At 39.7% G+C, this 16682-nt stretch overlaps 1 protein-coding gene across 7 annotated transcripts in view; it reads left to right on the top strand.

The window, feature by feature from the left end:
* Window positions 1-16682, top strand: part of LOC134871758 (TOX high mobility group box family member 2-like) — a 70513-nt gene that overhangs the window by 32133 nt on the left and 21698 nt on the right. For all 7 annotated transcript variants that reach the window (XM_063894649.1, XM_063894634.1, XM_063894665.1 and 4 more), the window contains 2 exons: window positions 3185-3244; window positions 15485-15730. In XM_063894649.1, coding sequence (XP_063750719.1) covers window positions 3185-3244; window positions 15485-15730 — 306 coding nt within the window. The remainder of the gene's footprint in view (window positions 1-3184; window positions 3245-15484; window positions 15731-16682) is intronic.

Here is a 16682-nt window from a genome sequence, read left to right as displayed (position 1 = left end):
CCAAGATGAAAAGATCCCAGCATTGTATCACACCATTAGCACTGTGTAAATATTACATGTTTTCCCTGGATATGCTAGTTAGCATTACTTCCACCTTGTGGCTTCATTATTTTTGAAACGCTCAGCTTTGTCGATGATTGCAAGGCATGACCTACTTCTGGGACGCTCTCTCTCTGTCTCAATCTCTCACTGTCTTTTCTTCCTCACTTTTCTTCCTCATTTACTCATTCTCTACTTCCTTTTCATTCTCTCTCTGCCACTACACCTCATTTTCTCCTCTCACTGAACCTGTCTACCTCTTTCTTTGTCATTTATTCATTGTCTTTCTCCATTTACTGCCTCAGCATCACCTTCATCCTTTTACTGAGTCTCTTTTCTGCCTCTCTGTGACTCTCATCCTCCTTGTCTTTCATGCATGCATTCTTTATTTCTCAATTTGTCTCCCTTCCACAACCTATTATTATTTTTTCTCTATTCTCACATCCCCCCCCTCTCTCTCTCTCTTTACCCCTCCCGCCTCTCTATTCTCCTTCTCTATGTTTTTATTCCTCTCTCCCAGCACCACGTGTGTCACAGAGGGAAACATCGCGAGCAGTAGTCCCTGCTGAACAATTACCATGCAAAGCAATCCAAATAGAGATGTTTGCCGAAAACAACATGTGTGTAATTACTGCTTAATGAGGCCCTTGTCTCAGGCAGAATGCCCAATTAGACTGCCGATGAGAAAGCTAAGCCAAGGCCTACTGAAGAAGGAGAAGAGGGGGAAAGAAAGAGGGGCAGGGAGGGATATATGGAGAAGTAGAGGGAGGTTGTAACGAGGAGAGAGGGGAGTGGAAAAAGAAAGATGGAGAGAGTGAGAGAGAAGAGTAAGAGAGAGAAAGGGAACAACAGAGAAAGAGAAGATGATTTCTGCAGTAAATGTGGAGTAATGGCAGAGCTGATAGCATTGAGCCGAGGATAAATTGGCATTTTAAGTGGGAGAGCGAGGCAAAGCAAAGGAGAGCTATCGAGAGAAGAGCAGGGGGAAACAGCTTTACATTGCAATATATGGGCAGCCATGTTGAAGCACAAAATGGCTGACCTTTCCAGGCTGTCTTTGGCCTTTTGGGGGACTATTATACTGCAGATGTAATTGCTGCAAATGAGCATTGTCTAACTTCATCGCTTCCCTTTAGAGATGAAAGAATCTGCTCTGTAGCTTTACATTGAAAAATTCTGTTAGCCAAATAAGCTAATACACAAGATCAGGCAGCGTGCTTTATTTGTAAATGATGTTACTCTGTGACTGTGCTCTCTTTTCACACGAGAGAATCTTATCATAAAGATTGTTTTAAATGGCTTCACGTCACCGGTAATATCAAAGTGGATTTCAATGGAGTGAAATTGTTCGGTTACTGTAGGCGAGGACAATTGGCTTTCATGTGAGGAGATAAGAGTTTTTGCAGATGTGTCATAAAGATCAACATTACTTTGGCCCTCTCAGTGAGAAAATGTCACTTTTCACTGCTTTTTGGCAGGTGATAGATGCCACCCTGCTTTATTAAGCAAATAAGCATCCCTAACTCTGAATAATTAGTCAGTTTTCACTTAAAATTAACGTGTAGTTTTACCTGCTAGCATAGGGTTTGTGGATTAATCACATGAGGTGTGAAATGTGGTTCACATGCAGCGCTTGTCTCACTTTCTTGTTTGCGTACGTGGTTGAATGTAAATGTAATCATTAGAATAACCAAGTGAATCCTCAAAAGGGTTTCCATGATATGCATCGTTAACCAACCATTGCCCTGAGGCTGGCACTCATTCCCTCGGCTGTTCTCCTGCAATAATGTACAGTAATTTCTCTTCCTCACCACTCTCATGCTCATTTAGCCACTTGGACTTTTTTCCTGTCTTCCAGTGTAGATATTAGATTTCCCCCTGAGGAATTTGGCCCATTTCCGTCCATTAGTCTACCTAGTTATTGTTTTGAGCAGGTATATCTTATGATCCATTTGTGTTCGCTCATATCTAGCGTGTGTTTATCTTTCGTGCCTTTGCTCGCTTTCGCTATAGGCTCAAAGCGGACCACCCCAAATGAAAAGGGCCCCCTGTATCTTCATATCTGAGGAATTTGACGTGGAATGCTGTCTAGTTTGATCATGTTGTCTTTGCTGTCTTTGTGCATTGATATCACATAGAATGACCTCAGTCAAACAAAAAGGGGGCTCTATTTCACACGTCAGGTTTCTGTGTGTGTGTGTTTCTGTTCGTGTTACGTTATTATCCAGTCCAGTCAAGGTTTGTTTCATTTGCTGCAAGCGTGGTATGACAAAGCTTGATGTCTTTGAAAGCCAAGGGCGTTTTACAATACAGCTCATCTTAACATGGTAGCAGTTTCTCAGTCACCTTGACCACTGCACAGATGCAGCTGCCGAGCCTTTTGTGTGGGAGAATCTAATCTTCTCTGCAGCTAAAAACTGAATTTGTGTCCTTTATTTATATTGCGCTCAACGCTGATATCAGCAGGGGATTTTCAGGTCATTAGCCTACAGACACACCATACAACGGAGTTAGCATGTTGCATGTAGCGCTCCACCTGTGACCTGGTGTTGTTTCACAGTACCCTTGGGGGTCATGGGCCATTTGTAGTGTCAAACAGTGTTGTGCCACCTGCAGCAAGTGATCTTTCAACACCCTATTAGCTCAATCCTGAAGACACAGCATGCTCCGCTGTTTGCCTCACACACACACACACACACACACACACACACACACACACACACACACACACACACACACACACACACACACACACACACACACACACACACACACACTCACACACTCACACTCACACTCACACTTAACACAGGGTTCACACAGACAGGCACACACACACCCTTTACTACTGTATGTTCTCACAGTTTCATTCACACTCATTCTCTCACACAGCAGCGCCCACAGGGAAAAGCCCATCTCCCGTCACTGTGCTCATGCAGCCTAATTACCAGGCCGCTGACGAGCAGTAATTACCCATGCTGCCATGCGACCACGAGGTTTAACCAAAGTGACAAAGTCATTAGTCTCACACTTCAGGCCACCCGTAAAGAGCTTTTCTCCTTTGCACCTCCTCTGCGGCCCCCAAATCATTTTTAAAGCTTTCTTGCTAACCATGTTTATTTCTTCTCTCTGTTTTTGTCCACAGTTTGATGGTGACAACATGTACATGAATGACAATAACCAAGAGTTTCGGTCGCCAAACCAGGTAAGACCGCCCACGTATTTTCCTATGAACCCCTCAGACTTGTAAAAATAAACATGTGCAGAAGCTTTCTTGTTATTAGCTACAGTTTTGCAGGTGTTGGCATTTAACAAGAACAGTTTATAGAATCATATGTTTTGTTAAGAGTCGAAAAATAATAAATGAATATCCAGCTCCAATAAATGAGCTCATTAACCAAACGAAGTTGGTTGTAAATTGAGTCAGTGGTGAAACTGGAAAATAGCTTAATTTTACTGGTTAATGTTAGTGGAAAACATTTGTTGCAGTAGTTTGCAATCAGCATTTCATTATTAAGTGCTGAGGGTTTCCATGTTAAATTACATTGACTTTGGGATAAACTGAAACCAGAGTTACTCAAAAATGTTGCTTAAAAGTCCTCATACACCAATTGGTATGTTTCCTAACCGATGATTATAACAAGTGCTACAATTCTAACTAACAATCTGTGAAGAGCTACAGTAAAAATGATCCTATTACCAGCAAAACTTCCAAAATGAAATATCTCATAAATTATTAGATGGCCAACCAGAAGATGAAGCATACTTACTTTGGTGGCATACATTATTCTCTTGCACAACCAGCAGGTTTACATTTTTGTACATTAGTGCCACCATCAGGACAAACAAATGTTGTCAAATAATTTGGTTTACGACCTCAACTGCATTTCTTTTGTTGTTATTATCGGCAAATGTTATTAAGCTATCAAACTAAACTTAGATGATGAACATGGTAAATATTATATGTTTGAATTTCTTTTTTAAAATGAGCAGTATGTCTACAGTATCGCTTTCACAAATCCCGCGAGATCAAGTCAGTATGTTTGAATACGGTTTTTAACGGTCGCTTTTGTTTTCGTCCAGCTTCTTATTCTGTTTTGCAAACAAGATGGATCACAGCTACATAATTGTTTTATGGCCAGATGAACTCAGTGACAACATCAGTCTGTCGGATCATTTGATCTCTCAGGCTATGTTAGGCAATATTAAGCCATGAAATTGGAGCATTACTCTTAAAAAGGCGTCCATTACTTTGACCTCCTCTTGCTAGGTTGGAAAAAACACTTAATTCCCGTAAGCTAAAGTATCACTTAAACCTTACAAAACATGTGATGTTTGATAGATGATTTTATCCGAAGCACATTAACATTACGTACATATTTTACATCAGAGAGATTAAGCCATCAACGCTGACGGTGTTAGTGCAATGTCACTAACACTCACTGATAACCCAGCACTAACATGATGTCACCGGCCCCGGCTCGTTGAAATGCTTGTCCTAGTCTGGAGCGGCACAGTCCCACTCACACAGTCAGTGAGTTAGACAGGCGCCGCGGCACTGAGTGCTCCCAGCTGGTAGACGGGAACACATGGCCAGACATATGGCAGAATTTGGAGCTCCAAGATTTGTTGATCCGGCAGCGATGCCTTCATGTTCTGACAAAACACGACGAGGTGGAGGCTCCTCGTCGATTAGCGCCTCGCCAAATACTGTCAGAGAGTTATGAGACAAGGCCAACAGGCCGAGGACGCACGGGCACACACACACACACACACACACACACATACAAAAACACACATAGGCATGCTGTAATAGATGACAGTTTCTCTGACACAAAGTTATCATAACTAGTTAAAAGCACATGCTCAAGGATGTCATTCATTTCAGCTTTTTTTTCAATCAGTGTGCAAACTATACACACACATACTGTATGTTCATACTTCTGTACCTCTTCTAGGACCCACGTTCCCATAATTATTTCCCTTACCTATAACCCCTAAAAGGAACAATCACTACTACCTAACCCCAATTCTAACATCAAAGGACGCATTGACGGAAAAAAAACATCTTGTTTCATGCCTGAGAAACATTGAGATTAAAGCTTCTGAATCTTCTATTACCATTGAAATACAATCGAGAGCAATTAGATGTAATACGTGGTCCAATATGCATAAAAAATGACAGCCACTCTCTTTTCCAGAACATTTATTGTGGTTACTCTTGAACATAAACAAACCTTGCTCTAAACTATATAAATTGGATCTACCTTCTAAAAAAGCGGGTATTTTTTTTTCATTTGTAGGAACTGACCCTTAAAATAATCTAATTATAACAGTAACCATAAAACCATCTGTAAACCCTCAAACAGCCCTTTGAAGATGTGACGCCCAGCCAAAATGTCCTCACGTTCCAAAAATGTGCTTACTCCCAGGGTGTAAAAGTTAAATTGGTCCATGCAAAGATTAACGAACAAGAACATATGTATGTGCACATTAACACACACACACACACACACACACACACACACACACACACACACACACACACACACACACACACACACACACACACACACACACACACACACACACACACACACACACACACCGTCATCCTATAGCTATAAGGTTGTCTTTCCTTTGATGTTGGGATTGACTGACTATAATGAGGGGTCGAGTGGGAGCTTTAGCAGCTTATTGTCTACTTATAGCACACATCACAGACTATGAGGTCCATCGTTGTTAGCCACGTTTTCTTGTCTGCCCTAATTATGTCACTTTGCGTGCGTACATGGGTGTGAGTTAATTGGGATAAATGTCCAGTTTTGTAGTTTCGTTGTGGCAGCGGTCATGTGTCAATCATCGACACCCTCTCCAGGTTTGTGTGTCAACAAATACCTTCTTAGAGGATAAGGCAATTTGTGCTTTTCAAAACATGCCAGTTGCAGTTGATGCTCTGTCAGCACCATCAAATAGAAGCTTACTCACCAGTTCTAAATAGCCCTTTTAAAGACACAGTTCACATACAGAGGATTTAATTTGAAATTCAGAAGCGGTAGGATGGGCACTAAAGCTTAAATTAAAGGTTAAATAGATGCTGGTCTAACAACAAATAACTGATTGGTTAGCACTGATCTCAAATATCTAGACAATTGTTAACAATAAAATCACCCTTGACCCACATTTTCAGAGATTGCCAACTTTCTAAATTCTAGTTGTATTGTGCAAATGTTTATGCAAATGTCCTTTCCTCTGGTGTTGCATTTTGACCAGAATAAATCATTTATTTGGATTTGAACTTCACTTGGGTAAAACCATGTATTTGGGCCTGAAGTGGTTCATATTTCAATGTCTTCAGAACAATCCATATTTGAGTAATGTTTGCATATTCTTTATTAATCATCCAACATTCATCAATCTGACTGCTTGCTGAGTTTGTGAGTCATTTATTTCTTAATTGATGCTTAATTGTATGCAATAGCTGTGCACTGGTTCATCACATACAGCTTGCTTTTGAAGTTAAATCAGACAAATGAGATGTTCAAATATGGAATCATTTTCTGCATCTATTTGAAATGGTGATTACTGTCTGATCATTATGCTAAAAACATGGCACCATTTTTTTTACATTAGCTGCGTCAAACAAAAACAAGCAATGTATCAGCATTTCTCTTTAATTAATTATCTGCAGTAGGACTTATTTTAATGGTTCTGAGGGAAATGCTTCGAGAAACAGTACACATTGATCAAACATATTGTAAAAGAAATAGCCTGTATTCCTTAATGCAGGATTAACACTTTGTTGAGATGCCCAACATGTACATGATGTTTGTCTGTGAAAAGGTGCATGTAGCCAGAACAGAGCTCCTTTGTTTTCATGTCTAGGGTCTTCCACAGCGTACGCACTGAGGTAGCAGTTTGACACAGCCAGGAGATTGCATTACACATAACATCTCTGGGCTTTTAAAAAGAGAAAACCGCTAATCAGAAACAGCTTTAAAGGGGCCGTTTACTGTATGCTTGGACTCAATCTGTCCATTCAAACAAGATGTTTTCAAGGTTTTGAATACTTTCTGGTCAAGATATGCGTACGAGCTTCACATACGGAGCTCCAAGATGTTTTGCTGATATTGATGTTTTCAATTTGGTTCATCTGCTGAGGTTTCAGCCTATATGCAAAAGTGTGGGAGTTATTTTGTTGATCATTAAGTGTTGTTTATTATTGCCCACACATAAGGCTACAAAGGGGATAGTTTATTGAATTAAAGGTTGTTAAACATATATATATTATACAGCTCCTGAAGAAATTAAGAGACCACTTCAGCATTATCAGTTCCTCTGGTTTTACTATTTATAGGTATGCCTTTGAGTTCAAACATTTTTGTTTTTGTATTCTATAAACTACTGATAACATTTCTCTGTGTTGGAATTCAACAACACTGGAATGGCTGCCATACATGTTGAGATTGAGATTCAAGAAAAATTTGGAGTGGTCTATTAATTTTTTCCAAAGCTCTATATATATATTGACTGAAGATGTACTTGTGATCCATACAGAGTTTAAATCACTCATACAGCCTTGTCTCTAGTTGGTTGTTGACTGCTGAGTTGGTTATTAAAACCACTGAGCCAATCAGAGCTTTCTTTTGATCTTTTGTGTTGTTGTAAACAGAAATAGTAACTATTCAGCATTAATAATTTCCCTACCCAAACGCAATGCACCAGAAATTGTTATTGTAAAATAAACCTTTCCTCCTAGACAGAAAACGCCTTACTTCAACAGGATTTCAGGCTGAATAAAAAGTTGAGATGACAATTCAGTCTCATCAGGCTATCAAACACATGCATGCAGAGAATGCTGACTGCAGTGTATATTGTTGCAGTACTAGCTGCATGAGAATGATCACAGAGTAACCAAAATGGCTGCCTTCAACCCACCCACACATATTCTAAGGACAATTACCGTTCCCCCATTTAGATTCATATCAGGCCTGACCTGTTTGAACGATTGCACAGACTGGTTCCTACGTGTATATTTCTCTTTTGGCTGGCTTATCCTCACCCTATAATCAGTGTGTGGAAGCATGTCCATGTGTATATATGTGCATGTGATACATTAGTGAAAATTAGAGACAGAAAAGGGAGTCAAAGAAATAGCTGGTTAGGAACGAGAAAACAAGACACCCAAAATTACTCTCCCTCTTCCTGTCTTGTGTTCTACTTGTTGCATTTTGCGGAGAGGACACTCAGGGGCCTCTGGTCGGGAGCTGCAGCACGTTTCTGCCTGGTTGTGCTTCTGTGTTTTCTGTTTCCAGGTGTCTTGCTGAGCCGTGCCTCTCTATCGATTTGACCGGCTGCAAGAGAACAGTGGCTGATGATCGAGATTAGAATAGAAACCTCACCTATTGGAAACAGGCAGTCCTTGTGTTTCTTTTCCTGTCGTGTTTATTTATCTCCTTTACTTTGGTTTTTCACCCACGTTCATCCTCCCAACACGTTTCACCCAAAAATGCTCTCTCGATCTACTCAACTTTATATCATTCTTACATCATTTGTATGTTTAATTCACTTAGATAAGTTTAATTAACCTTTATTGGCATTATGTTTTGATTCTAAAGCATACATGAACAACAATTATAGTACACAGCTTATCAAATATTTCAGCTACAATGTAAAAAAGACAATTTATTTAAAATGGAAATATAAGTGAATTGGCTTTTTTATTTCTGAGTTAACGTGAATAATTCTTGATTGACATTGCAGATCTGTGCTGCTTGAAACCACATTTACAGAAATAACTTTCTTCAAATTACAAAAACAAATAATTTACCTAAGCTTAACATAACAAAATTGCTAACAGCTGCTAGCTGTAGCTTACTATTTAGAATAGAGATACATTGGTAGGAGTTTCGTGCTATTCTCAATAAGAAAAATAAAGCTTCATTCTGTGACTATACACACAATTGGTATGATGATGTTCTGTCATTAAGCCATTAATATGAATCTAGATGTTATTTGACCTAAAGGACTAACCTATGCCCCCCCCCCCTCTCTCTCTGAGGCAGAGACACCTCGGTACACCCTGGCACCGCACACCCAATGTGGGCGATGCTGATGTGAAAAGGCACCGTTACTTAACAGTGACTCACAGTGCACCATTATACCCCCTCAACCACAACTGCAACACTCTCCTCACTTCCGAACACCATCCCTCCCCTATATACTTCAGTAAACATGTTTCTCTTTCCATCCTCTATCCTTTGCATCCCTGCAAGAAAAGTTAGTGGGACATTTTAAGACAAAGGATAAAAAATGAAAATTGACGGTCTGAAAACGCCAACACACAGCTCAGTCCTCTTTGAGGCCATACGGAGCCGCTGGCAAGGTCGAAGAGAAAGAAGTACAGATACATATTGTACGGTGTGTATTTAAATTTCAAGAGAGCTTACGATTTCAGTAGCATAGACTCAGGCTGAGAACTGTTTCCTGCTCTAAACCAGCACTGTGGGCACAAATATCTGAAAACAATGCTGGAGGGACATCAGAGGAACATCACCACAACATACACGCCCATGCTAGGAGGGATGTTAAGTTACAGTTGTAAGCAGGGATCGGTTCTTTATGTAGGTCAGTCCATGTCAGCCAATATGTCCAATTACCATCACACTCTGAAATTGAACATGCAATGACCTCTGCTCTGCTTTCGTGGATCTGAATGGATGGAAACCTTAGTCACAGTCTAGGGATGTTAAGAATAAAGACATATAAGTGACTAAACAGCAGAATGAAAAAAAAATCCAATGTGAAGGATTAATTGTTTTGTGAAACATTCGCTTGTTTCGAAGAATATGAGTCCTGTTCCATATCTGTTGATTTCTGTGGTTTAAATCAACATCCAAACGACCCTCAGTCCCACTCTTTTTGGCATATTTCCTACTCAAATCAAACCTCGCAGAAAAGCAGCACTCCCCCCCCCCCCCCCAAAAAAAAATAGCAACTTATCAGCAGCGAGAGTGCACTCAATGATTCATACACTCTTTTAGGAGAACTTGAAACCTCTATTTCTGTCCAAGCCTCTCTGTATTTGCTGCACAGCGGAGCAGATGGATTTAGTGGGACTAAGTAGTTTGATATTTCTATTGGTTTTCTGCATGTATTTTCACTCCCTCTTTCCCTCTCTCACAGTGATCTTTCTCATCATATGGAGACCAAGGTCATGGCTGATTGAAATATAATAGAAGTGTAGACATCTGGCCTAATACTGTGGGAAGTTAAATCTATTTTAATGGCTCCTGCCGCAGTGGATTCTCTCTGATGCACTCTTGCGCTTCACTGACAGTAAATCACAATGTTCTCTTATTACCCTGACTGGAATGAGGGCATAGAGAAAGAACAATGAGGGATCCACATCATTTGTTTTCACCCCTCCCTTGCTTTTTCCTCTCCTCTCCGCTCCTCCTTTCCTCCCCTCTCCACTCCGTTTGCGACTCATAAAGCATGAGGCTTAAAGAGAGTGACATCATGAAAATAAAAATAAAGGGGATTATGGGCGAGCTATTGTGCCATATGTGATTACTGGGGCTTCCATGTTCCCTTGGGGGGGATGAGTGACTACGAGACAACATATTTTATTTATTTATATGATTCTCTTTAATGAATAAGAATAGGAAATGTGTCTCAGAATATAGTATTGCCTCTTTAAAAATAAATAAAAACACAGCCTTTGGTCCAAACATTAAAGGTTTTCCATTGCTCTCTGTTCCGTTAAGGACTTCTGAAATATTTCTGAACCCGTCAGCTCTGATCTGTTAACTGTAAGGTTTTTAAAAAATATTAAATTGACATAAATGTGCAGCATCTGACCTTTAATTTCACACCTTTTAGAAATCCTTCCTTTGCAGCGGAGTTTCAAGTTCAGGTAAAAAGCCAGCACAGGTCCACCCACATCTGCAATGGAGAGCCAGGTCTTTTTTACCCACCTAAATGAGATCCATTTTGATGTGACATTTGAGAGAATTACAAGTGCACAGGGGGGCATAGAAGAGGTTAGCTCACTCCTCTGCCATTGGTCGGAGCACAACCACAGCCTACCTTTACTCACAGATGCTGCAATTGACCCTGAGCTACTATCGTTGTGAATCCACCCCCCCCCCCCCCTTACACACTTCACTTATCCCAGTTCTGTCTTGCTGTCAGTCAGTCAGTCAGTCAGGTGGGTCTGCTTTTCCATTCTCCTCCTATTGTACCATTCTGTCTGCTTCCATTGATAGATCACCCAAATGGGGTTTCTTGTCGTTTCAAAGCCAGGTCAGATAGCCTTTGTGGACCCTGCAGACCGTCGCTGTAATGGTCACTTGTGCAGCGCACCTCAGCAATGTTCAACACGCGTCGATGATGAGTTTGATTTCTGCCCTTTCTAAGCTTTGCAAGGTTGATCTTTGAAGGTGAATTTTGAAATCCTGTAAGATGTTTAAAAGATTTACTGTTGCCATCCGTCTATCAGCAATACACAGGGTGGACTTGAAGACCTTTATGTATGCATGGCCAGCTGTTGTTTGTCGGCAAAATCATGCTGCTCTGTCATTTTTGTTCACAAAGTAGCATATGGCTGGATGACTTTCTATAGGACACTGTCTACTCTTTCAAAGTTCTAAGGTTTATGATGCAAAAAGAGTTTCCTGATTCTAGTTATTTTTCAAACCATATCAGTGTTTCAGTACACTTTGAGTGTGTCAGCCACTGAAGCTGTAATAACTAAGTCCATCAAAGACAGGCAGCTCTTGTCTTTGGACAATTTGCCCCCCATCAGCCATGACAGGCTCTCCTGTGTAGTGTGCGACATTTTCATTCTGCTCCCGTTGACGAACACATCATTGTTCCCAGGTGAGCTGTCTTCCACTAAACACCTCATAGGCCACAGATGACTCCATCACCAAGTGAATGACTGCATCTCATCCCCCCGGCCATTTGTGTCAAGAAAACTTGAACTGAGCGGATTTATTTGTTTCCACTTAAGATAACTTAATTACTCAAGATAACTCTATTACATAAGATAACGCATCAAGGTGGAGCTTTTTGTTTCCACACTTACCCCAAGTGTGGAAATTGATACCCCAATATCTGTGAATCCAGCATGTTAACATAAGGGCTGGGCAATGATTAAATATAATAATTTATCCTCTTTCAATTGAATAATAATCTGATGAAATAATATGTAAAGATATTGTGATCACAATTACAGTGTCTGAATTGATAATAAAGCACATACTAATGGAAATGTGTTCAATCTTAATTAAATAACATTGTAGTAAGTTATATAGAACTTTTGATGGATCAGCGGATTATGAATTTAATGTAAATGTAAATAATGTTTGTTTTAAGCTAAAAAAAGAATGAGTTAAGTAAAAAGTATGCATCAGATTCTTAAAACCAGTTTTTAATGAATATTTGTGGTTTAAACGTTCTTAGTGTTCAACATCAGAAGTCATATATGTTTTGTCAGTCTGGATCATTTAAAGATATAACACTCAACATTCAACATTCCCTTGGGGTGAATCATTTTCCTCCTTTTTTTCAAAGAACCAGGGTCTGCTTTATGTATGATGATTGTCAATATGCCTCGAAGCAACATCTCACATCTATAAACTACGTTACAGCAATATGGTGTTTTGATGTTGACTCATAACTGAAGCTTGGTGCTTTATCGTGTTGAAGATACGGAAAGAGAATAAGGGAAGAATTGATTTGTAGATTCTTCAAAGTAACGTCCTTGTCCAGGAAAATGACAAATTTGCTTAAATTCCACCTCTGGAGGGGAGATGGGGTTAGGTGAAGGTTACAGAGATGGCTGAATCAACATTTGGTGTTTCTTTCTGACCCCTTTCTCTTTTATCCTCTGTCCTGAAAGACAGTATATTTATGAATTATTTATATATGTTTGAAAATATTAAACTTGTGATGTCCTAGTCCCGTGTCTTATCTTCAAGGGCATCATGAGAAGCTGTAAAGAAAATAAGAATTCAAAGGGATAAAAGGAACGGTCGTAAAATAGCCGCTGACAGCATTTAGATCTTGGTACATAAAGTCAACGTGTTAAATTACTTATTCTTGCCAAACAAGCCTCTCCATCTCCTTGATTTCCTCGTTACGGCTATAACAACGGGTTTTACCCCCAGTCAAGTTCGCTATCTATAGTTCCTAATCGTTTAGTATTGTGTCCCTCTAAAGTGAAATGGTACCGTTTCTATATGTGCACATGTCAATGAGCCGTAGGCAGTTTAACCAAAGACTGATGTTCCCATCTCTCCATTTTAAGAGTCCTTCAAAATTAAACTTGCGGGAAAAAAACGTATTCATTAGTCATTCCATTCAATGCTTGAAATCTTGACAAGGACCCGTAGTGGTCACATGAATTACAACATTTCACCTAATTATGATAATTATCGGCCCTTAATCCTGACCAAGTGGTCTAAGCCTAACCTAAAATGGTGCAAGACTATGACATACAGTATGTGATTCCTTTTTGCTGGCAAATTATGCTCATGGCTTGTTTTGAAAGGCAATGAAAATCCACATATTTTCTCATTGAGACGATAAATCTGCTGTCAATCTCAATAATTAATTGACTAACATAGTTTTTAAAAAAAGGATCAAACTCGCTATCAGTATTTCTCAGAGTCTAAAATGATGTCTTCAAATATTTAGTTTCGTAAAAAAACACAAAGAACTTCAGTTGGTTGTTATAAGTAAGAAAAGCAGAAAATTCTCACATTTAAAAAGCTTTATCCAGATGCACAAACCAGTGAGATGTGTTTATATTTGTTTATTAAATTAAACCTAGGGCATTTGCTTGTTAGCAATAATAACAAATGACAACAAGAATAAATGTAAGACAACGAAAAAACATTTGCAAAACCTTTGTCGTGGGAAAGGAACTGTCAGTGATAATATTTCTGAGCAAGCTTCAAGAGTGAGTGTTATGGGAAGAGAAAACAGCACATCACCCCCTGATAGTAAACATACTCCCTTTTATTAATAATATTTTCTCCCTAATGATAGTTCACATTATGAGACTTTTATCCTATCTTCAAGCACCAGTTCTGCTAGTGAGGACATTGTAGCCGTTCCTCAACGTTTCTCGCCATTTGTTTGCTAAAAGTATTTGTTTTCAAGATGAATTGCTGCTCTGGCAGGCGAGATGACAGCCTACACGAAGATGATATTGAATTGATTTCTGAAATGTTGCAGAACGGACTAGTTGATGTGTACCACGAGACATGAATAATAAAAATTCTATTAAAAAGCTCTTGAATGGCTGACACTGGAATATTATTTGTGATGATTAATTTTCTTCAGTCATTATAAAGGGGAGTTGGCATCAGATTGCCTCTGACAAAATTGCTTTTCATTCCCTGGTGAATACCCACAGTATGCTTTTTGAGAGCACAAAACCATATTTCTCTGCTTAATATTATGTCAAGATAGGCCCAGGAAAAGACAAGCACAGGCTCCACTCATGTATCACACTATTAGCACCATAAACATCTGTGCTGTTTTACCCTGATGGGTGTTTTCTTGACAAACCGGACACATTTAATAATGAGAAATGTGAGAATTGTTTAGTCCAGTTTTTCTGTTTCTAAAAATATGATTGGGATTATAATTATGAGATTAAAAAATAGCCACTAACTGAGTGTCAATGGTGTTTTTCCACATAATTAATGTGATTAACTGTAATTTAAAGGCGTGCACACAGACAGTTTGTTGCTTTAAAGCTGTCAAGATTTCTGAAGCAAATTATTCCGTAGAGCAGCTGTTGTTGTCAAACTCTAATTAATTTGCTGTGTATGTTTGTGTTGAATTAATTCTTTACACTTTTGTAAGCGCAACAATTTGCATTTCTAATTATTTTTATTTCCAGCAAAACAGCCTGAATTGACTGCTGCAGTTCAGTGTCTGCTGCAAACACAAATGCGAACAACAAAGTGCAACAGGTGCATTTAAAAGCCAATTATGAAGCTTTTTAATTACTCTGGGACATACTTTGTTAGCAGTTGTTCTGCTGCATTGTAACTGAAGTTAAGTTTAAAACGTTGTACAACTACACATTTATCCACTGGGCATGTTTTTCTTAGAGATTCAAACCAGCCTCCTTTTTTATTTATGCTATAACTAAATGTGTCATATAGATTCACCTCTGTGTGCTTCCTCCCACGTTCTAAAGATATGCAAATTACTGCATGGGTTACAGACTCTAATTTGCCCATACAGATGAATGTCTATCTGTGACCTGTTGTGGCATTTTCCTTTTGTTTTATTAATATATGTTGGGAACAAATTATCCTCTTGCTACCCTGAAAATTATGTAAAAAATAAGTACATTAGTAAAGGTTGCTGTGATTGCAGTTTCCTCTTCAAAACATTTTTTTTCTTTGCCTTTTTTTAGAGCTACTCCAGTCAAGGCCGAGGCAGCGGTGCAGGGGATGAAGACTACGAGATCCCCCCCATCACACCCCCTAACCATGCCGACCCTTCTCTGCTGCACCTCATGGAGCATGAGTCTGGTTACCCCTTCCACTCCCTGCCTCACAACGGCCTGCTCAACACCTACTCCTACCCTGAGCTGCCTGCCCTCATGATGTCCAACATGCTGGGTCAGGACACCCACCTCCTCTCGGGGCCTATGCACTCGGTGAGTTCATCTTTTTTTTTTTTGTGTCCCATTTTAGCAGCAGCCCTTTGTCATCGTGCATCGTCAAGCGCTGTGTGTAGTCTCCTTGGTCAGGGGGCTGGGAGTCAAGTCAGCGCAGAGAACATTTCCTCTGAAGGTTTCACATGTCAGTGTAATAGAAAGGTTCGGTCTTTTCAAAAATGTTTTCAAAAGTTATTGATCCTATGATACTTCATTGACACATGTATAAACAGCCGTGCAGCAATGAAACAGTAAAGTAAGTAAGTCTTTCTTGTGCCGCTCTCAATGGTTTCCATTTATTTTTTTCATAATAGCAAAGCGGTTTTCCATTAGAGTGATAATTAGCCCGGTTATAGGCCAAGGAAGCTTAGTCAGTGTAGGCTGAGCAAGGGCAGTCTTTTCACGCAACATGAATAAATGCAGAGCACCGCTTCCTCCTTAACACCCAGACCTTCACAGCACAGCTCCTTCAATATCTATTCAGCTACAAATCTCACAGATTTTCATTGCGTCAAAGTGAGTCAAAAAAGGGAGCGAGAAACACGACGCTGCACATTTTCATTCGTTATGATCGGCAACGCAAAAAAAAGTACAGGAGTGATGGGGGGGCAGGTTTCGAACAGAAAATCTTCACAAGAAGAGGGGGATATCCCTTGTCAGTTGATTTTTCTTTTCAAAAGGATACTGAGGACCCCCACTCCCCCCTCCAGTAAAGGGACTTTTTCTTGTGTTAAACATGCTTCAGACTGAACATGTAAACACCCCTGGCGAACAGATTCAAATGCTTTAATCATAGGATCGAACCAGATGAATTATAGATGGCCTGTGTGGTGAATTATTCAACGTTATATACTTTCATCTGACATAAATATTACTTTTTTCTCTCTGCCTTCCATCATGAATATTTATGCTTTAATGTGAGCATCCGTGGCATTTATCCACCGCTAATCAG

The sequence above is a fragment of the Eleginops maclovinus genome, chromosome 1 (genome assembly GCF_036324505.1).
Source record: "Eleginops maclovinus isolate JMC-PN-2008 ecotype Puerto Natales chromosome 1, JC_Emac_rtc_rv5, whole genome shotgun sequence".
NCBI lineage: Eukaryota > Metazoa > Chordata > Actinopteri > Perciformes > Eleginopidae > Eleginops > Eleginops maclovinus.
Note: the sequence above shows the minus strand (reverse complement) of the source record. Positions and strands in the feature narration are given on the sequence as shown.